General features: G+C 47.3%; 2 protein-coding genes and 1 pseudogene across 2 annotated transcripts; 2 read left to right on the top strand and 1 right to left on the bottom strand.

The window, feature by feature from the left end:
- Window positions 1-7,484: 7,484 nt before the first annotated feature.
- On the bottom strand, window positions 7,485-8,348 carry LOC136510883 (uncharacterized). Its single transcript, XM_066505188.1, has 2 exons — window positions 7,981-8,348; window positions 7,485-7,854 (listed from the first exon to the last, which is right to left on the bottom strand). Exons 1-2 carry the CDS (start codon window positions 8,346-8,348, stop codon window positions 7,485-7,487), a joined length of 738 nt encoding a protein of 245 aa, XP_066361285.1.
- An 838-nt stretch (window positions 8,349-9,186) lies between these two features.
- LOC136512843 (NAC domain-containing protein 35-like) lies at window positions 9,187-11,754 on the top strand. The gene is made up of 3 exons (XM_066506851.1): window positions 9,187-9,614; window positions 9,784-10,061; window positions 10,845-11,754. The coding sequence occupies exons 1-3, from the start codon at window positions 9,194-9,196 to the stop codon at window positions 11,550-11,552; spliced, it is 1,407 nt and encodes a 468-aa protein (XP_066362948.1). The 5' UTR covers window positions 9,187-9,193; the 3' UTR covers window positions 11,553-11,754.
- A 4,636-nt stretch (window positions 11,755-16,390) lies between these two features.
- LOC136514276 (pentatricopeptide repeat-containing protein At4g14050, mitochondrial-like) lies at window positions 16,391-18,565 on the top strand (annotated as a pseudogene).
- Window positions 18,566-21,379: the final 2,814 nt, after the last annotated feature.

The raw sequence follows: 21,379 nt of genomic DNA, 5'->3' as shown, positions 1-21,379 counted from the left end.
GAAGGTTAACTAATTTACGGAAACAACCAATAAAGACATGTTTTCTAAAATCAATTAATAGAGATGTGCCTCTTAATAAGAGGGCCATCTCTGTAAATGAGGCCCGACCAATTAGACAACCCTAAAGCCACATTGCCGCCTCCCCCTCATTCCTTACATCTCTCTCAGCCACATGCATGCCCCTCCCTCTCACAGCCGGCGCACTCTCCACCTCACATTTCTCTCTTTCTAGTATGCCCCTAGCTCGACCCTTAACCAACGACAACATGGCCCCTAGTCTCCAAGCAGTTGCACATGGCCTGCTAGGAACCTACGGGATGAAGATAGCGGCAGTCCATCTCCCTCGCATTGGTTGACGACCACGCGAAGGTGGCAGTCGGGCCAACTAGTGCTGCACATATCTGATGGAGGCGATGGCTAGCCTAGCGAGATCAACACGGAGGTGGATACCGTCCCTGCGAGGGCCACGCGGATCCAGAGACGATGGCCTTCCTAGTGAGGTCGATGTGCGTGGAGGTTGCGGACACTGAGATCTCGCTCTATCCCTTCTCTCTCTCACCCTCTCATAGACCTAATTCGTTGTCCTCACCTCTTCCTCTTTCTATTCAGGGTGACAACGAGGTGAACGACTCGGCGATGGTTGTGTGCCTGAGAATAGGCTTGGTGACAGTGGCATGCCTAGGAGCGTTCTCAACGATGGTGGTGCGTGCCTAGAAGCGCGCTTGGCGATGGTGGGGGCAAGGAATGGGCTCGCTGTCAAGCTTTTAGCTGTATTTTTAATCAATTTATAGAGTCAGGCATCATAACCACATCAGAAAACACTAATTAACAGTAACCATCATCAAGAGGCAGTATGTCTACACATATCTAGAAATCTCTTTTGACTGTCTCTAAAAACCTTGAATGCAGTAGTGACTCTTTGAAGGATTCCTAGTGCTCTCTACTAGGACAAGGACTCCAAATTCACAATTCAACCCTATCATTCCTCTCAAGTCAACCGAAGTCAATTCGGAGCCAACTACGGTCAAACTATGGTCACTCGGAGAAGGATGCTAATCAACATCTCTAATATCTAGGAATGATAATAAATGAGAAACCCTTATGTTTACAACAACTTAGTATCAACTAGTGTAAGGGGTGAATATGATAGTAAATGTTGATGCAATAAGCCAAGATAAAGGTAACTAAAATAACTAGTAAGGCATAGCTAGGTGGGAGGGCAACGAGAGAGTAAAGGAATCCTATGATTCAAACTCTACTTGTATGATCTTAACTTAATTACACAATTGAAACATACAGATTAATACCTTACAACATGTATGCTAGGCGACAGGTGATGATAACCAAAGGCAAGATAATGTATAAGTATGCACCACGCTTACACCTTCTCTCACTACTATAATTGTGTACACATAGACCAATTAGAGCACCCTATGACAGGCAATGATTGCATACAAGTGTGGTTACAGGATCACAATCTAGTATATAACTATTATATGCTAATACAAGTCATATCAATACTATAACAAGTATAATATTGCAGTTAGGCTGGTTTTAGTCCAGTCTAAGCCTAATCCTAGGAAACAAGGGGATTTCATGGAGAATTTGTTTTTGTCGGATAAGACCACACTCTCTCTCTATATATACAAGAGGTCCACAGCCGATTACGGTATCCAATCAATCAAAAATCCAATCTCATGCAAATAATTAGATGTAAACACAAGTCAAGATGTCAGTAAATCTCCTAATATTCTTAGAAATGTAACCTATGAAACAGAGGGTTTGGATTTACCTTTTTTTGTACGGGATGATCTCATTTCCCAATTTATAAAAAGCGCCATGCCTAAGGCATGCATGTTAGCAATACAATCTATTATATACTCGCTCTGTCTGCAAAAGCATGCAAAATTCTACTTCCTGAGGTAGTTCTAGCCCTCCTTTATTCCCTGCCAACACGCCCATGTCCGTGCCTCGTTGCTGCCACTGCCCACAGTTTCCCCTATGAGCAGGTCCATCAACACAATGCCGTGGTATATTGCTAAAAACGAGGGACACTGCCTTGCCTTTGTCTCCATGCATGGACCACTGCATATATATGAGCTGCCCGGCCCCATATATGCGTGCATGGGTGCTATCAATTCAGAAATTGTCAGAGCCTTCTTCATTCCTCATGGAATTTGACCTTATTCTTCTGTCATTTCATCCTGCAATCTTCTAGATCTGACTCTTCTGACAGTGAGCAAACTGTACCAACACGGTTACACGGATTCCAGAACGATTAACAAAGAGAGAACAAGGGAAATAAAATCCAATGCAATTATATTTTATCCCAACGGGGGACCTGTATGTTGCCAGAAGATATGTACAAGTATTTTGGTAGTGTGAATGAAAAAGAATTTGTTAAGGAAGCGAGAAGGATGGTAGAAGTAGACATCCACGTCAAAGGCCTGGAAGAGGCAGCCGCCCAAAGCAGGACTCATCTTGCCCAGTCTCTATCCCTCTTTAATTCCACCACTCAGTCCCTTTCCTTCTACTTGGAGCCTGCTGGAGGGACCATGATGTATACAAAGGTCCTGTACAATTTATACACTACCAACACAGCCGCTCCCTCTGTATATGCCATAGCTGCTTTAGGTCCTACTCTTGTTGCCACTTCTTCCTAGCTAAAAGGTCACTGTGGCATTGGTTTCCAATTAGCTAGCTAGCTGGTAATCAAGCAGTTTTCCACTGCACCATCAAACCTTGTTGGACATGGGGATGGGCTATACTCAATTTTTTCAGATTTTTACAAAGAATCCTAGTGGATTTCACTCATCCATTCCAACATATATACCCCTTGCCATTGCAAAATAATATTAGCTTTAATTAAAGTTTGGATAGAAAAACTAAAGGGTTAACAATGTATTGACAATAGGAAAAAGTTGCAGAGATTTATTTGACCTGTTGTTTCAGTAGTGTGATGGATGCATCATATGACGACTCTAATTCTACAAATTTCCATGTTTAGCTTTTGGTTTTACTAACACAACAAATGCAAATTAATGAAACATTGGCCAACTTTTGGCTTGGCACCTTGACTCTAAAGCCTGACTCTTGAAGAAATTAACTTTGAGAAAAAAATAGGAGCCTTAATTTAAGATTTGAATTTTGTATGGCTTAATTAACAAGGTGAACTAATCATAAAAGTACCTCTTAGAGGTCGCTTCTTCATCACATGTAGCTCTATAGAAGCTCGACTTCTCTAGATTCGGCCGGGCTTCAGAGCTCAAGGTGCTACCGGTTGGCCAGTGGAAGATTTCCATGAGTCCAACCATGGGTTTCAACTTTCAAGTGCTACCTTCGCGCAAGGCATCGATCTTTCTTGGTCCAACAAAGAAATGGACTTCATAGATGTTCACCTAGGAAAATGTCAATAGGATTTATATATCATTAAATAAACAAGACAACACTATCTACAGCAAATACAATGAATGATTCATGTGTATTTAATTTGCACATTAACATTTGTCATAGCAGCCACTATTGGCCCACAAGATCACCGGCTCAGACGAGTGAATCACTCACCAGTCTTGCTGAGCACCCGCTAGCCGTGCCGACCACGAACAGGCGTTGTCCGTCCCACTCACTATGTCTAGAGCTAGAAGAAGAAGGGAGAACAGAGCAAGCACGCACAATACAAGACACTAGCGTTGGCCGAAGCCCTGTCTGTGAGATGGCAAATTGGAACTCTCTTTACTGAGTTGCCGTGGTAGTCTATTTATACAACTCTATCTATCTAGTCCTAGTACAGCCCACATGCTGTAACAGTAACTAGATAACATATAGGACTGACTCTGCGCTGTCCACTGTATGGCTACAGTGCTGTAGGTGAGCCGTGTGGCGCCTACACCTGCAGCGGCTACAGTATCACAGCAGGGGGCCTTTCGGTGCCGCCTTCCCTTGCTGTGTTCACACAAGAAAAAGCAGTAGTTTATTCTAACAATCTTCCCCTAAACCTACTGCTATCCCTTGTACCCCTTCTATGTTGATCATCTCCTTCAGCTCCGTGAGTCGAAGTCGTCTGAGCAGCTTGGTGAGGACGTCCGTGAGTTGCCGATCAGTTTTGATGAACTCGATGACAATCTGCCCTCCATCGACACAGTCCCTGAGGAAGTGGAACTTTATATCGATGTGTTTGCTCCGGTCATGCAGAATCAGATTCTTCACGAGGGCGATGGCGGGCTGGTTGTCCACCATCAGTGCTGGTGGGTGAGCTTCCACACCGGTCAGCTCGCTCAGCAGCCGGTGTAGCCACACAACTTGGCACGCCACTGTGGCCGCCGCTACGTACTCTACTTCGCACGTAGATAGCGCCACCACCTTCTATTTCAGCGACAACCATGAAATTGGGGCTGACCCAAGGAAGACGAGCACGCCAGAGGTGCTCCGTCGTCCATTGATGTCCCCCGCCATGTCTGCATCACTGAACACAGTGAGCTGCAGCCTACTCCCACTGGTCTTGGGAAAGATGATCCCTTGATCCACCGTCCCTTTGACGTAGCATAGTAGCCGCTTCATCGTAGCCCAGTGATCCTCTCTAGGATCCTCCATAAAGCGACTGATGTAGCCCACGGCGAACGTAATGTCCGGTCTCGTGTGGACTAGGTAGCGTAGACCGCCGACAATGCTTTGGTAGAGTGTTGCATCCACCTTCGCCGTGATGCTGGCCTTCGTCAGCTTCAGCCGCTCCTCCATTGGAGTCTCGCATGGCTTGCACTCAGCCATGCCGCTCCGCTTCAATAGCTTGGAGGCATACGCACTCTGACCGAGCGTGAGTTCCTCCTTCCCCTGTCTCACCTCGATGCCGAGGTAGTAGGAGAGTGCGCCGAGATTGCTCATTCAAAAATGAGCCGCCATCTCGCACTTGAAGCTGTTGATGTCCTCCGTGCGCGCGCCGGTGACAATCAAGTCATCCACATACACGCTAACCATGAGCTCTTCCTTCCTTCATCGTCGCATGTAGAGCGCATGCTTGGTTGCGCACCGTTGAAACCCATGCTCGCCCAGCGTGGCGTCAAGCTTGGCGTTCCATGCTCAAGGGGCCTACCGTAGTCCGTAGAGCGCCTTGCGCAGTCGGAGCACCCTGTGCTCCTCTCCCTTGACGACAAAACTTGGGGGTTGCCTAATGAAGACCATTTCCGCCAGTTCGCCATTAAGGAAGGCCGATTTAATGTCCAAGTGATGGACACATAAGTCCTTTGCTGCTGCTAAGGCAAGTAGCAAACGGATCGACTCCATGCTCGCTATTGGCGCAAAGACCTCCTCGAAGTCTATGTCCTCGCGCTGAACAAAGCCCTAGGCGACGAGGCATGCCTTGTGCTTGACAATGGTGCCGAGTTCGTCCCTTTTGACCTTGTACACCCACTTCTGGCTGATCGAATGGCATCCTAGAGGTGGATCGATGAGCTGCCAAGTCTCATTTTCCTCGATCGCCTTCATCTCCTCTAGCATCGCCCATCACCAGTTTCCATCGTGCTCGGCTAGCGCGAACGTGGGTGGTTCCTCTGCACTTACGAGTAGCAGCTCTGCGTCGTTGAGCAACCTGCCCACCAGACCTGAGGGACCTGTGTCGCCGACGATGTCGTCTAGCCTACGGAACCGCACCTCCTCACCTTTGTGGTAGGCGTCCACAAACTCAATGATGTCACTTGGAGGTGAGGCGAACTCGATCGGCGTCGATGGAGTTCTCTGTTTCGCCGGAGTGCCCGGCATAGCACCTGAAGTGCTCAGCACTGCTTCTAGACAGCTCGTCATCACTCCTGCAGTGTTCGGCCACACTGTAGGAGTTCCTAGCCTCAGTCTTGGAGTGGTCGGGACCACTGCAAGATGTCTTGGCTCCGCCACGGGAGTGCTCGGCACCCATCCTGAAGTGGTTGCCACCACTATAGAACCTCCTAGCACCACTCTTAGCGTGCTCGGCATCCCTCCAGAAGTGCACAACACTCCTCCCGGAGTGCTCGGCATCCCTCCCGAAGTGCTTGGCACTGCCCTAGGAGTGCTCGACTCTACCACCGGAGTGCTCAGCGCTCCTCCTAGAGCGCTCAGCACCTCTTTCCCAGCGTCTCCACCACCGTGGATGACCAAGTGCTCGACGGCGAAGGTGTTGGTGAAGCCGCCAGCTTCCCACGTGCTCGGACTGCTCCAGTCCCAAGCCGCCTTCTCGTCGAACACGACGTCGCGCGAGACAAGCACTTTGTCTTCGCGTGGGTCATAGAGCCGGTACGCCTTGGTACCATCCTCGTAGCCCAGGAACACCATCAGTGTGCTCCTGTCCTCCATCTTGGTGATGTTCGGCTTCGTCTTCCTAACGTGGCCGATGCAACCGAATGTCCGAAGGAATGACATGTTCGGCTTGCACCCATACCAAGCTTCGAACGGCATCTTGCCCGTTAGGGCCATGGTCGGAGCGCGGTTGAGGATGAACACCGCCGTGGTCACCGCCTCTCCCCAGAACTTTGTTGGCATGCCTTTGGCCTTCATCATGGATTGGGCCATGCCACCACTGTTTGGTTCTGCCGCTCCACCACGCCATTCTGTTGTGGCAAGTACGGCACGGTGTGGTGTTGCCCCACACCCTGATTTGTGCAGTACATAGCAAACTCCACTGAAATGAATTCACCACCACGATCAGTCCTCAGCACGCGGAGCTTCTTGCCGCTCTTAGCCTCCGCGCGCGTCTTGAACTTCTTGATCGCCGCCGCCGCTTCGTCCTTGCTCATCAGGAGTTGCAGCCACATGTAGCGACTTTAATCGTCCACGAGCAGGAGGAAGTACCGCCAACCACCGCATGTAGCAGGCATGATCGGCCTGCAGAGGTCGCCATGAATGAGCTCGAGAGCTTCCTTCGCGCGATACTTGGCCGCCTTTGGGAAAGGTAGCCTCCTCTGCTTCCTGGTCAGGCAGCTGTCACACAGCTCACCTTTGTGCTTGATGTGGGGTAGCCCTCGGACCATCTTTTCTAGTCGACCAAGCGCGTCAAAGCTTAGATGTCCGAACCAAGTATGCCACATCCACAGTTCCTCGGAGTGCCTTGCCGCTAGGCACACCGGCTGCTCTACCTTCAGGTCGAGCAGGTACAACCGGTTTATGGACCTCTTCACCTTGGCAAAAAGTCGCTGCTCCCGGTCCCTGATCCTAAGAACGTCGTCCTTGATCAGTACTTCGCTACTGCCCTCATCCAGCTGACCAAAGCTGATGATGCTGGAACGCAGCTGCGGGATATAGTATACATCCATTAGCGCACGGTGCTCCCCGTTCTGGCATCTAAAGATGATGGTGCCGCACCCTTGGATAGCCACCCTTGAGCCATCACCAAACTTCATCGTACCGGTAACATCGCCGTCGAGCTCGGAGAAGGATTCCTTGAAGCCCGTCATGTGGTTGCTGGCACCGGAGTCTACATACCACCACTGCTCCTGGTCAGCATCCACACGCCCGAGGTGAACTTAGGCGCGTGGTTCGTCGAGGTTGACGGTCTTCAGGGCCCTCCTAGGTCCTTCCACCGTCGTCGCCTCTTCCTTCTCCTCGGCCTCGACGTCGTGTAGTGCACAGAATGTCGCCATCAGGATAGTGGCCTCATCCTCATCATCGGCTTGCGCTAGGTGAGCTTGAAATTTCTTCTCCTGCTTGTGATTTGGGCACTCCCGTGCCCAATGGCCCATCTTCCCGCAACGCCGGCAGGCGTTGGGGTCGATCTGCTTCTTCTCCGAAGAAGCCCTGCCATGGTGCTTGCCCTTGCCACCGCGACTAGAGGAGGCTGCCTTCCCGGAGTTCCTCCGAGCAGCCCACTCCTCTTCCGTCAGCAGGAGTTTCCCGCTGTCCTTCGTTGCTGTCACCTGCTCCAGGCGCTCGTCCACCGCCCGCAGATGGCCTGTCACATCCTCAATGGTGAGGGCGGATAAGTCCAGCATCGTCTCTATGGAGAGAGCGATCTGGATGTACTTTGCCAGAACGGAGTGGAGGTACTTGGAGACCGCCTCCTCTTCGTTGATGGTGGCGCCGTGGCTCTTTAGTTTGCTGATGAGCGTCTGCAGGTGAAGGGAGAAGTCCTCCACCATTTCACCATCCTTGAACTTAAGGATAGCGTACTCCTGCTTCAGAAGCTGGGCCGTCGCCTTCTTTGCGCGGTCGGAACCGACACGCATCGCTGCAATAGCCTCCTTAGCCGGGCTCTTCGTCCCCAACGGCTCCCTGTACTCCGCCGGTACAGCAGCGAAGATAGCCTCCAACGCTGACATGTCATCCTCCTTATTATCGATGCCCTTGTCAACAGCATTCCAGAGCCGTCGGGCTCTGAGCTTGACCTTCATGGTCACCGATCACTCTCCATAGTTGATGCGAGTCAGCGTCGGCCAATTGGTGCCGCTGACCTCCCGCACCGTGCGAACAACGACCTCCCCTCGTGGCTGGGCAGCCACAGCAGTGCCACTGCTGTCGCCCAACTCAGAACCACCCATCGTCGCCATCGGTTAGACTGGCGACGGCACTTGTACGGCTCTGATACCACTTTTTGGCCCACAGGATCACCGGCTCAGACGAGTGAAGCACTTGCCGGTCTTGCCGAGCACCTGCTAGTGTTGCCGAGCACCCACTAGCCGTGCCGACCACGAACAGGCGTTGTCCGTCCCACTCACTATGTCTAGAGCTAGAAGAAGAAGGGAGAACAGAGCAAGCACGCACAATACAAGACACCAGCGTTGGTCGAAGCCCTGTCTGTGAGATGGTAAATTTGAACTCTCTTTACTGAGTTGCCGTGGTAGTCTATTTATACAACTCTATCTATCTAGTTCTAGTACAGCCCACATGCTGTAACAGTAACTAGATAACATACATGACTGACAATGCGCCGGCCACTACATGGCTATAGTGCTGCAGGTGAGCCGTGCGGCGTCTACACCTGCAGCGGCTACAGTATCACAGCAGGGGGCCTTTCGACGTCGCATTCCCTTGCTGTGTTCACATAAAGAAAAACAATAGTTTATTCTAACAGCCACATATATAGCAAAATGTGTGCAAGAGTTCCAGTAGCCCTCACCACAGAACACAGAGGTAGAAAGGCTGTAGCCATCGTCAAGTGGGTACTGGCTACTGTGGATACTGGATACCAGCAAAAAGGACTGATCAGTAACCAAAAACCTCCACTCCAGTATATATCATGCATCATTTCATTTCATCAGTCGTGCGAGCACCACCCTCTTATCCTCTCCTCCCACTCGCCTCGCGCCCCCAAATTCTACGCCTCTCCTCCTCGGCGCAGTGCTCCCCTTGGCGTTGCCCTAGCCCCCACTGGCTCACCGTCGCTTCCGGTGCGCGCTATGCCATGAGCAGAGACCTCGAGGACGGGCACGGCGCCGTCGGCAGCGTTATTGCGGCAGGAGGAGAGGCGGCGGTGGGTGGCGGCGGCGAGGCCGGGGACGCGCACGACAACGACGTGGTGATGCCGGGGTTCCGGTTCCACCCCACGGAGGAGGAGCTGATCGAGTTCTACCTCCGGCGCAAGGTCGAGGGAAAACGCTTCAACGTCGAGCTCATCGCCTTCCTCGACCTCTACCGCTTCGACCCATGGGAGCTCCCAGGTAATCATCATCGATTAATAATAACTCATGCATCATCTGCAAGCTTCGTTCTCTGCTTGAATTGAACTGAATCTCGATCGATCTTGGCTAATTAATTCGTTGTATGTAATCGCTTGCGCGCGGGGTGCTCGATCTTGATTGCTCGCTCGCTTGACGGACCACGGCGCAGCAATGGCGGTGATGGGCGGGAAGGAGTGGTTCTTCTACGTGCCGAGGGACCGTAAATACCGGAACGGAGACCGACCGAACCGGGTGACGGCGTCGGGGTACTGGAAGGCGACGGGCGCTGACCGGATGATCCGAGGCGAGAACAACCGCCCCATCGGGCTGAAGAAGACGCTCGTGTTCTACTCCGGCAAGGCGCCCAAGGGCGTCCGCAGCAGCTGGATCATGAACGAGTACCGCCTCCCGCCGCCACCCACCGACGCCGACCCTTTGATTCCCAAGGTGAATGAATATACTGATGATCCCCAAAGATTAGGGCTTCCGTTCTAGCAGGGAGCTCAATTTTAATTTGCGTGCGGAGTTCTTGCTTGCTTCGTCGTCGTCGCTTCCAAATTCCAGAAAAAAAAAATCTTTTTTTTTTTTTTGGAAATTGATCGAGGTCCAGGCATCCAGCTAGCTCGTCGAGCTGTTTATTTGGTGTGTGTGGTTAATACTAATCATTTGACCTGCTTTTTCGTTCGGTGCTTTTACTTTGGTCGCATGATTTGTATGAATATGCAAGATGCGGATTCCTATTCCTTTTCTTTTCAGATCTATACGAGCTAGGGTTCGCTTTTTGGCACACATTTGCGCAGCACCGGATATGTACAAAAGCTACACTCTAGAATTCCCCTCCTAGCTAGATACCATGTCCTCCAGATTCTGCAAGATCTTTGCAGCCTCAGCCCGGTCTCAGTCATCAAGCTAAAGTGATCGGCTATTCGGCTTCCCTTTTGCTAAATCACTCAGATCTGAACTTTAATTTATTGAGCACTTGATCGCTCCTACCTACACCAAACCAATTAATCTTCAAGTTCTCCATTTCCACGACTAGCTGATCTTAATTCTTCTCTTAATCTCTGACTCTATCTTTGCTGTCTATATATGAATTCGTCTCCTTAATTGAATGCTTGGTACGCGCTGATTTCTTCAGTTTCCTGGAGTACATTTCCTTCCCTTTTCCTTCCAAGAAGAAATGCATGGATATTGACTGACCATTTATTTTTCTGGCGGTGCATGATACAGTCCGAGATCTCTCTCTGCCGCGTCTACAAGCGCTCTGGCATTGAAGACGGCCACGGGCAGTCATCCTCCACCACCCAAGCTTCCTCAGCGCGGCGGACCTCCTCCCGTACTGGTGTGCCGACGACGACCGTTCGTCACGGATCTTCGCCGTCATCGACGCCACTGTCACCGACGCAGCAGCTCGGCAGCTTCCATCTGCTCCAAGGAGAATGCTCTTCTGCGTCACCGCCGGCGCCCATAATGGATCATCAAGTGGTTACCGTGCACAGCGCGCCGCCACCGCAGCTTCTGCCTCACCCAATGCCATGCACGTATGCGCCGGTGACATCGATGTCAACAGCGGAAGCTGCGTCGCAATCGGCACAGGCCGGCGCGGCGACTGCCCTTCCCTCGACCTACTCGCTCTTGAACATGGCCGCCGGCGCCGCAGCTATGGCCGGCAGCTCAAGGTCCGTCGACGAGCTGAGCACGCTTGTTGGTCCCACTCCTACCCAGCAGGCCTACGCCAGCCTCTCGGCCGCGACCGGCGGCCACCTCCTCCCATTACTGACGACGCCGCCACCGCCGATGCTACAAATGACGCCGCATGGTGCGCTGACGATCGTGGCGCCGCCATCGTCTTCATCAGTCGCTGACAAGCTTAGTTGGGACTGGAACCCGATACCTGACACGACAGACCGGGATTACAATCCTTCTGGTTTTAAGTGAGACCAAACTCACTGTTATTATGTTCTGAAAACCTGCCATCAGTGTAGGCTAACATATATACAACGCATGCATGTCGATTAGTATATATGATCAAGGATACTAGCTTAAATGATCAGGATTATATTCAGAACTGAAGATAAGTGGTCTGTAAGCATAATGGGATCACTAAAAATCAGTAGCATGCAAGTTTAATTCCTCCTGATTCCATGCGTGCCTTTAAAAAACTAGTAGTTATTAGAATTGGTGTATTTTTCTTAACTTCCCAAAAGGTTTTGGTAGGTTTCATTTTGCAGTTAAACTGCAAGGTAAGACACATGAAATAATGTGAGCATGATTGGACGCAGATCGTTGCAGCAGGGTTTGTTTGTTTCTGCATGATTGGGAGGAAGACTTGCAGGGGTGGTTAGATAAAAAAGCTTTGCATGTGCCCACAGGAATTGCGTATTCTTTCAGATCTAGTCTTTGTGCATCCATGGAATGATTCATGTGATTGTTGCAACAGCTTTTGTTCTTTACCTTTGCAACAGTGTTTGGTCATTGCTCTTCTTTACTTGGTGCTAACAGAGTAACAGTCACAGAGCACATATTGTGTGTTATTTCTTTTCTGCTGATGCTTAATTACTGAAGAGAAAAGGGCAAACAAGACAAGCAGCTGAGAAGATGCATATTCGGGGGTAAGTTAATTTGGTATGCTAGCTCTTTCAGTTGTACTATATATATATTCAGTCTGATTGATGGAAAAGACGATCTATTTGGCAGATGATCAGCCTACTCAATTTGTTTTATCGATCAATTCAACAAAGATGGGTCATCCATGTTGGATGCATCATATTTTGGTGTGTTCTCTGGAGTCTATAATTCTCGTTGCATTTATATACAGAAAGATTTATGATGTACATATAGTCTACTCAAGGACGTCAGCTCGACAGCTATAAATATTAAATAGCTGGCTGTAGAAGCAGCGGTGTTCCCAGCTGGTAATTATTGCATCACGTTACCAGAGCAAAAAATATGAATAATGCAACTCACGGTCACAAATCTGAATCACACACAGCCTTCTTTGTTTCAGACTAGGGTGTTGCAAAGTTTTTTTTAAGTATTTTTTATGTAGCCGGTAGAAGGACATATAGATGCCCACTACTGCACTAGCTAACAAGGCTGCTAGTTAGCAAAATGGGCAGATGAACCAAACACACGCATGCCCTTATATAATCAGTGTTAGTGTGAAATTTTTACACTATAAGCTAGCTAGCAGTTAAAATGGTCTAACAAAACGTTTCTTTACAATAATGGTCCATAAAAACTAATTTTCCCGTATGCTCTTTCTTAAAACTAATTAAACATGCTCTTCTGTGTTAGAAAAAAAATACAAACATCATTAAACAAAACAGTGTTGAGCTTCCTTTTTAAGTTGCAGGAAAATGATATATAGGTTAGTACTAACAACTCTAGCAATGTTTACTGACAATAAAACATACATATTTTGTTAAATTCAACATGATAATAGATTCAATTGCCTTCACCACATTAACTGAGCCATCTGGATCACCCCTCCGACACATCTACCTATATGCAGGTATGCGCTAATTATTTGAGGTAAGAAACAAATACAGTAAAATACTAATAAGCTTGAGAAGCCACGCCATGAATCTTGCACCGCTTATGAACCAGCCATTTTGATCTAACTGGTAGAATTGCTTTCTCACTTTTGCATGCTAAATTTCATGTCCATGATAGCTGGAAACTAGAAGAGCATGCACTCATCAGGTCACAGGCACAGGAAATCATAGACGATCACCTAAAGATATAAAAGGCTGAAACATATAGGATATACCATTATTTTTATTAATTTTTACCAACACGTTCGCCTGTTCACTATATATATAGTCAGTTAATTAGTCACCATATTATCAGAAAATCGTCAAACAACAGTGCCGCGTGTCTGTAAACTTTGTCCACATGGCATATGATCAATTAGTGACTCTCAAGAACATTATTGTAAGATTTTAAAGTCATTAAAGTATTTCCAAACAGTTCGAAAAGGTAAACATAAAATCATATACATCACTTATCACAAATGCAAGTATATTTAGCTCTAATATGTCCAAAGTCAAAATTTAACTTTGACAATTTCAAATAGACTGACACACAGCACACGATTAGTTCTAATGTAATCCCGAAAAATAATATTTTCATTATATATACATTTATATATATTTTAGTCCAATGGTCATATCAAAGATGTTGTCAGTAACCTAATAGATTTATATTTGTGATTAAATTGTCGAAGCACAAAACTTTAAGTAGCTGTACATAATTAATTTGAGAAAGTGAGACTACATATATATCATTCGGTGGTTTTCATTCATTTTGTGTAAATTTTATTTAGGTTTATATGTCAGTGAAACACTGGCACTTTGCAAATTTCTTCATACTAGCTTTAATTTAGATTAAAAAATTCTAGTGTTTTGTTCCAAAAATGTAGGTCTTTGTTTTATTTAAAACCAAACATTTTCTGTAATGTTGGGCGAGTTTATAGGAAATACACTAACACCTGCGGTGTCAAATTAGTTTTTATCAGATCCACTATGAATTATGTATTATTATAGTGCATTTATGTGTTATTATAGATATTAATATATTTTTTATAAACTGGCCAAAAGCTATAAACTATAACAAGGATCAGATAATTTGTAGTCCTCTGAAGTATATGTACATTAGCTTAGTTACCATACATACTGTATAGTTAAATGCATGATCTATCCTTCCTGTGCTATGCTACTTGCCATGCAAAAGATCCGACCTCTACATTTCGGACATCCAAACATTATACACCTTCACTAACTGATGAAAAGCTAGCATTGACTCTTACATCATGACTCATGAGCTATATCAGCATAGCTAGCTAGCTGGTCCAGCTTCTAGCAAAGCTAGCATGCATTCCATTTGGATCATGCTTTTGTGTGATGATGAGCAAGCATGCAGCACCCCAACCTCCAAATTTCCACAATTCTCGTTTCATCTCTAGCCCCACTAAAACCATGATCGCAAACACACATGCACACCACACTGCAAAGATCCATCATTGACCGCCATCAGATGCGTGAGATCAGGAGGTCCAGTTTTTCAATGCATGCACAGACGACACCAATTTAGCAGAATCACACACATTACCACAAACAATTGGTCGCCGTCAGTATTGGACTACCTTACTGTCGTCGGCTCAGTCTGATGATAGACGGAGAACCAGCTGGATAAGTGGATACTTACAGAGCGCATGAACTCACTCTGAAAATATTTTGACATGCATACTGTGGGATGAATAGTGGTATCTCTTTTGTTATCTGAAACGACTAAAGCAAATTATTTTGAAAGGAACCTCCTGTGTTATCTGAAACGACTAAAACAAATTTTTTGAAAGGAATCTCTTGTGTTATCTTGTTCATGATGTGATGGACAGGGAAATTAGCACGGGCCTACTTGCCTGCTATACCGACAGCAAAGTAGTATAGGTACCGGCTTTTCTGAAACCCCCGAGAAAAAAAAACCAAAAGCTTGTAGAACATTGTCGACACTGTGCCATTGACGCTTGAACCGGAACTGGAAGCCCGCATGCTGGTGTTTTTCTCCTATGTGCTAGTTCAGACTTCAGACATAGTCACATATATGAAGGTTTCAGTCTAAAGAATGCACGAACCAATGTATCTGTGCAGCGAGGACGCGTTTCATTTCGTACTCTTCTTTGACCATTGATCTCAAATTTGAGTTTCTTGCGAAAGATTTGTTGGAGATAGATGCAGTATCGTACTTCTGTACGACTGTATATGCATGCCACAATCATGCATCTCGCAATCAGTTGTACTCTAGCGACATACAGATGCACAGCTTATACTACGATACTGAAGCTAGAACTAGAAGTGTTTCTTGGCGCCTGTATTTCAGAAACATGACTGATAAACTGTATGCACAGCTAATCAGCTATGCAGTCTGGTAACTGAAAATGCAGAGTGTGGCATCTGCTCTTTTGTCCCTGCGGCATTGCGCGTGCATCGGTGCAGGGCCGGGGCAGGGCATGCCTCGAACTCTGACGTCTCCAGTGTTCTGAACAAAAAAGAGGCTCAGACAGGACCTTGCAGTGCAGGCTTGCACATAGGAGTATTGTGTTCACTGAACTGGTGAAGATTAGCAGGAATCCAAGAGACTCCAGAACAGAGCGCACTATGCTCACATAACCAGCTGGCATTCAAAATCCACATATATCCTTGAGCAAGCTGAAGTCAGTAAACCAGCTTGTGTCGATCGAACGGAGCAAAATTGCAGACACCGTGCACCAACTTACTGAGCCAACACCAGATTTTTAACCACAGAGATGCATGCAACGCATGATGTAGCAACGTAACGCTGTGTCTATCACTAAAACTACCTCTCTAATAAGACTGTAACCGTAGCATGACCAAGCGGACAGAGTATCTGCACTGCATGTATATGGTGAGTAAGACTGGGGAGTTCGGACTGCCCCTCTTTTGGTGGTTATTAAAAGCAATCGCGAACACCGAACAGTGAAGGAGAGAGATGATGGAGCGGCTATTAGGCGCGTTTCTTGGCATGTCGCCGGGCGCCGGACCTGAAACGTCGAACGCCGGCGGCGGCGGCGGGGAAGGGAAGTAGGGAACTGTAACTGACCTGTCTGGAAGTGTCGCTGTCTCTTCATCAGGCTTGGTGTTGCCGTGTGGTGTGCAAACCGGCGAAATCTCGGCCGTCCCTATCCGATGAACGGCTCAGATGCCGCCGAGATTAAAGGGAAAGGCACAGCGCCGTTGGAGCATCAGATTCAGAGACCAGGAGCGCGGCGGCCGTTCGAACTTCGAACTGCCCTCCTTCCTATGCATATGCATGCTCCCTCCCGCCGCCGCAGCCGCAATTCGCGCCACGGCGGGCTCGCCGGGGGCCGTACGCCGCGTTCACGAGCGTCTCCTAAAGGAGGGGCTCGCGGACCTCCCCTCTGCGCCGGCGCTCCTTGTGTCCGCCTACGCAAGGTCGTGCCTCTTCCCCGACGCCCGCCGCGTGTTCGACGATGCGCCGCGACGGGACCTCCACCTCTACTCAGCGCTCCTCGACGCGGTCTCCCGCTCCCGCTCCCCCACGCCCGCGCTCGCGCTCCCGCTCCTCCGCCGCATGCTCTCGGAGGACGCGCTCCGCCCGGACCACTTCGTCCTTGCCTCCCTCGCCATCGCCGCCGCCAGGCTGCGCAGCCTCCGCCTCGGCAGGCAGCTCCACGCCCACTTTGTCGCCTCCCCGTACAGCGCCGACGACATCGTCAAGTCGTCGCTTGTCGACATGTGCTGCAAGTGTGGCGTCCCTCAGGATGCCCGGAAGGTGTTCGAAAGTATCGGTGTGAAGAACAGTGTCGTGTGGACTGCGCTGGTTTCCGGGTACGCGTCCAACGGCTGCACCGGCGTGGCGATTGATCTCTTCCGAAGCATGCCTGCACGCGGTCTCTTCACGTGGACTGCGCTCATCTCTGGGTTTGTCAAGGCCGGAAACAATACTGGCGCCGTCGGGCTGTTTGTTGAGATGAGGCGGGACGGTGTCAGGATTGATGACACTTTCGTGCTGGCGACTGTCGTCGGTGGCGCCGCAGACCTGGCTGCGCTTGTGCTGGGCAGACGGCTGCGCTTGTGCTGGGCAGACAGCTGCACGGTTTTGCAATAAGGCTTGGCTTCCTGTCCAGTATGATTGTTGGGAACGCACTGGTTGACATGTACTCTAAATGCAGCGACATACACTCTGCTAGGGAAGTGTTTGAGGGGATTACAGTCCGTGACGTCATCTCGTGGACGACAATTCTTGTTGGAGAGGCACAGCACGGTCGAGCTGAGGAGGTATTGGCTCTTTACGACAGGATGCTTCTTGCAGGGATGAAACCCAATGAGGTGACATTTGTTGGGTTGATCTATGCTTGCAGTCATGCTGGTCTTGTTCAGAAAGGGCGGCAGCTATTTGATTCAATGAAGCGGGAATATGGCATCAAGCCTGGACTGCAACACTATACCTGCTACCTGGACCTTGTTAGTCGCCCGGGCTATTTATCAGAAGCTGAAGAACTCATCACTACAATGCCATATGAGCCTGATGAAGCTAGTTGGGGCGCCCTATGAAGTGCCTGTAAGAAGCACAACGATACTCAGATGTGTCTCAGGGTCGTTGATAATTTACTAGAGCTGACGCCAAAAGATCCTTCTTATCTAATGTCTATGCAGTTAACTGCAAGTGGGATTCCGTGGCCAAGGTAAGAAAAATCATGGCTGAGATGGAGATAAGAAAGGAGCCAGGGTATAGCTGGATTGAAGCTGGGAAGGAATCTCGTATTTTTCATGCTGGGGAGGTTCCCCTTGATGTTGGAGAAGAAATTACTGGTTTTCTTGAGGAACTGGTCTCAGAGATGCGCAAGAGGGGTTATGTCCCTGATACTAGCTCTGTGATGCATGACTTGGAAGAGCACGAAAAGGAGCAGCATCTGTTCTTGCACAGCGAGAGGCTGGCTGTAGCTTTTGGAATACTCAAGTCCCCTCCGGGATCAGTGATTCGGGTTGTAAAGAATCATCGTGTCTGCGGGGACTGTTACACAGTAGTGAAGTTCATCAGTGAGATTGCACAGAGGAAGATCATAGTGAGAGATGCTAGTCGTTTCCACCATTTTGAGGATGGTAACTGCTCTTGTAGTGAATTCTGGTAGCTGATCTGCTGATTTTCAGTTGTATTAGTCTCAGGTATGGTGGAACCTCTTACCTTGCCTTGGTGGCATACTTCTCTGGTAGGTCCATATGGAAAAGCAAAGACATACAAAAACAAAAGAATTTTCAGTCTTTGGGATGTCTACTGTTTATATTGATTGATTGAATGAAGAACTAACTTGTCAAAAACACAAACCTGAAATAATCTTTAGCGCTAAAATCTTATTTTAGTTTCCAAATACTTCATAGGACTTCCACAGCCTATGTAAATCCGCCCCATTTTTAGGACCAGCAACATTGACAAACTAGTGGACTTTTGTGGCTATGGCACAAATATCTTCAATGTTTTCATAGTAGTTGCTGGATGCGATAAAGCAAACAACTGATGGCATGCTTTGTGTTTGCAGTATTTCTATGTACATTACACCATTTTGAGTATTCATCAGAGCCTCAGTTTTTATCATCCTTTAGTCCTTTAGCATTTGTAGTTTTTATGATCTGTTTGGTACTTGTGTTTCTATAAGATGGGATTGCTGGGTCTAAAATGACAGGTATTTATTGATTTGAATTTATCACATAATGTTTGGCAGTCTAGCTGAGATTCCATATACTTGATTGGCTAGCATGGCTTGCCATGTGCTTCTCAGGCTGTATGGTGATGTTATTTAATTCCTTGCTATAGTTTCTGTCATGCAGCATACATTGTCATGCATTCCAATGCTTATGTTGTTGCTACTCCACTTCTGTTTGTACAATATTGCAACGGTGTAAGAGATTATCATTATCTTGCAAAACACATTAAAAGGGTCTGTTTGGATGCAAAGTATTTTTGGAGTTTTAGAAAAATACCATGGTTTTGTGAAATACTTTGGTTTTAGAGTGACATGAAGTGTTTGGATGCAACAAACTTTATAGTTTTGAATACCATGGTATTGCTAAAACTGTAGTCTTTTTGGAGTTTTTACAACTCTACGCTAGGCCTCTTTTTTTCTAAACCATGGTTTTGCACATCAGTGGGTTCTAAAACTGAAGTTTCTCAGTTTTTTTTTAAAAAACTATAGTTTCTATACTAAGCATCTATTTGGATGTTGTAGTATTAAGAAACCATAGTATCAAGAAATCGCAGTTTTAGAACCATCGATGTGCAAAACCGTGGTTTAGAAAAAATAGGTCTAGAGTGGAGTTTTTAAAACTCCAAAAAGACTACAGTTTCATCAATACCATGGTATTCAAAACCATAAAGTTTGTTGCACTCAAACACTTCATGGCACTCTAAAACCAAACTATTTCACTAAACCATGGTATTTTTCTAAAACTCCAAAAAAAAACTTTGTATCCAAACAGGGCCCGTTTTTTTAATACTACAACATCCAAACACGGTCTTGGGGCCTATTTGATAGAGATCCTCTACTCTTGATTCTCTAGGATAAACTATGGGTGAAAAGTGATTTTGTACAAGTGATTCAGAAGAAGCTATCCTTTTTTTTTGCTCCTAGCCTTCTAGTTCATTTCAGAGAATCATCAACATAGAATCACTTCTCTATCAAATACTACTATTTGGCAGAGCTCTTTTCTGGATTCTGCAAGATAATCTGCTGCCCTTGATTGGACTTTTGCTCAAGAGGGTTGGCACTATGGTCAGCTCTTGTTGTACCTTATGTACTATTAGAAGTATGGCAATAGGCCAATATTGTAGTGGCATACATCAGCCATGTAGAGAGTAGTTGGGCTAAGGTCAGCCATACTCTAGTGTACCTTATAGAGGTACTAGACTTGTATATATACTAAGGCATTGCAATAGAGCAAAGTAGTTCAGTTTGCAACACATTTAGAGTTTCAGTTTTGAAGCTGTGAGCTGTGTGTGCTCTGTTCTCAGGGTTCTTCTACTTAGCCATGCGTGAGTGTGTGAGGGTGTTGGTGAGCTAATCACTCACTTGTGCAGGGAGATCGAGGGCCAACAGATTCAACCTGTGTCAAACAGGCCCTAATTCTTAGGAAAGATAGAATTGCAGATATACTAGTAGTACATAGGAGAAATATTTGGCCATTGATCTATGTTCAATTAATAGCCTTTGGTGAAGTAATTGTCATTTTTCTCAATCAGTATCCTTTTGTTAAGCAGTTTTATTGATCAGTGATCAAATCATGCCTCATGCCTGCGAGGCTGAGACCTCGATATGAGCTCAGGAGACTGATTTATGCAAGTGTATTGAGATGCATAAGCGAACAGAACTGTTTTTTCGTTTCTTATTTGTCTCTTGAATACTTCTTTCGAACTTTGCTTTTGTCTCCTTTATTTAATTTAAGCTGTAGGGGCCTCGGCCCCTCCAGATTCCTAGAAAATATGGGTATATAATGCTGATATCAAAATATCCTGAATATCTAATCCTGAGTATCTAACGACTCACTGCCTGAAAGTGAATCAGGCATTATGTAACCTGCAGAAATAGGAGAGCAGTTGTGACAAAGAAGTCCGCCGCTGTACTGGGTGGGCAAGGATTTGCATGTGCGAGCACTTCTGTTTTTCTTTTTCCATGCGTGCATGTGTAACTTGTTGTATATAACATCATTCTTGAATTGTACAAGCATCGCCAGCAGTAGCCTCTAGATTAGGGCCCTTGCATAAAATCTAAGGGCTTCTCTTATAGTCTGAGGTGGTAGACTGGTAGGGTCTTAGAGCATCTCTACCAATAGCTCCTAAAACATGTCAGAGCAACTTCAGTAGACCCCCTACTTGAACTCCCATAGCTAAATATGGGGCTTAGGGTAAAAACGTGCTCCAGCAGGGCCCTTACTCTAGCCCTGAAATTGGGGTGGGCACCCAAATTCTCTCCTCAGACCCCATTCCTGTTTCCCAACACCCTAGCCCTCATCCATCCGTTTCCTCCCGCGCCCGCATGGTACAGGGAAGGGGGATATTTAACTTTTTACCATTATAATGGATGACGGCTCCTCAGACAGTACTATTACGATCGGCGATACGATTTTACCAGCCGAGAGAGAAACAAGCTACAAAAATACCATTTTTGCTCCCGTGGCATGCCACGCCCGCAAGCCAGGATGGCGCTGAGTCATCAGCCAATGCGAAAGACC

This window comes from Miscanthus floridulus, chromosome 16 (genome assembly GCF_019320115.1).
Source record: "Miscanthus floridulus cultivar M001 chromosome 16, ASM1932011v1, whole genome shotgun sequence".
Lineage (NCBI taxonomy): Eukaryota > Viridiplantae > Streptophyta > Magnoliopsida > Poales > Poaceae > Miscanthus > Miscanthus floridulus.
Note: the sequence above shows the minus strand (reverse complement) of the source record. Positions and strands in the feature narration are given on the sequence as shown.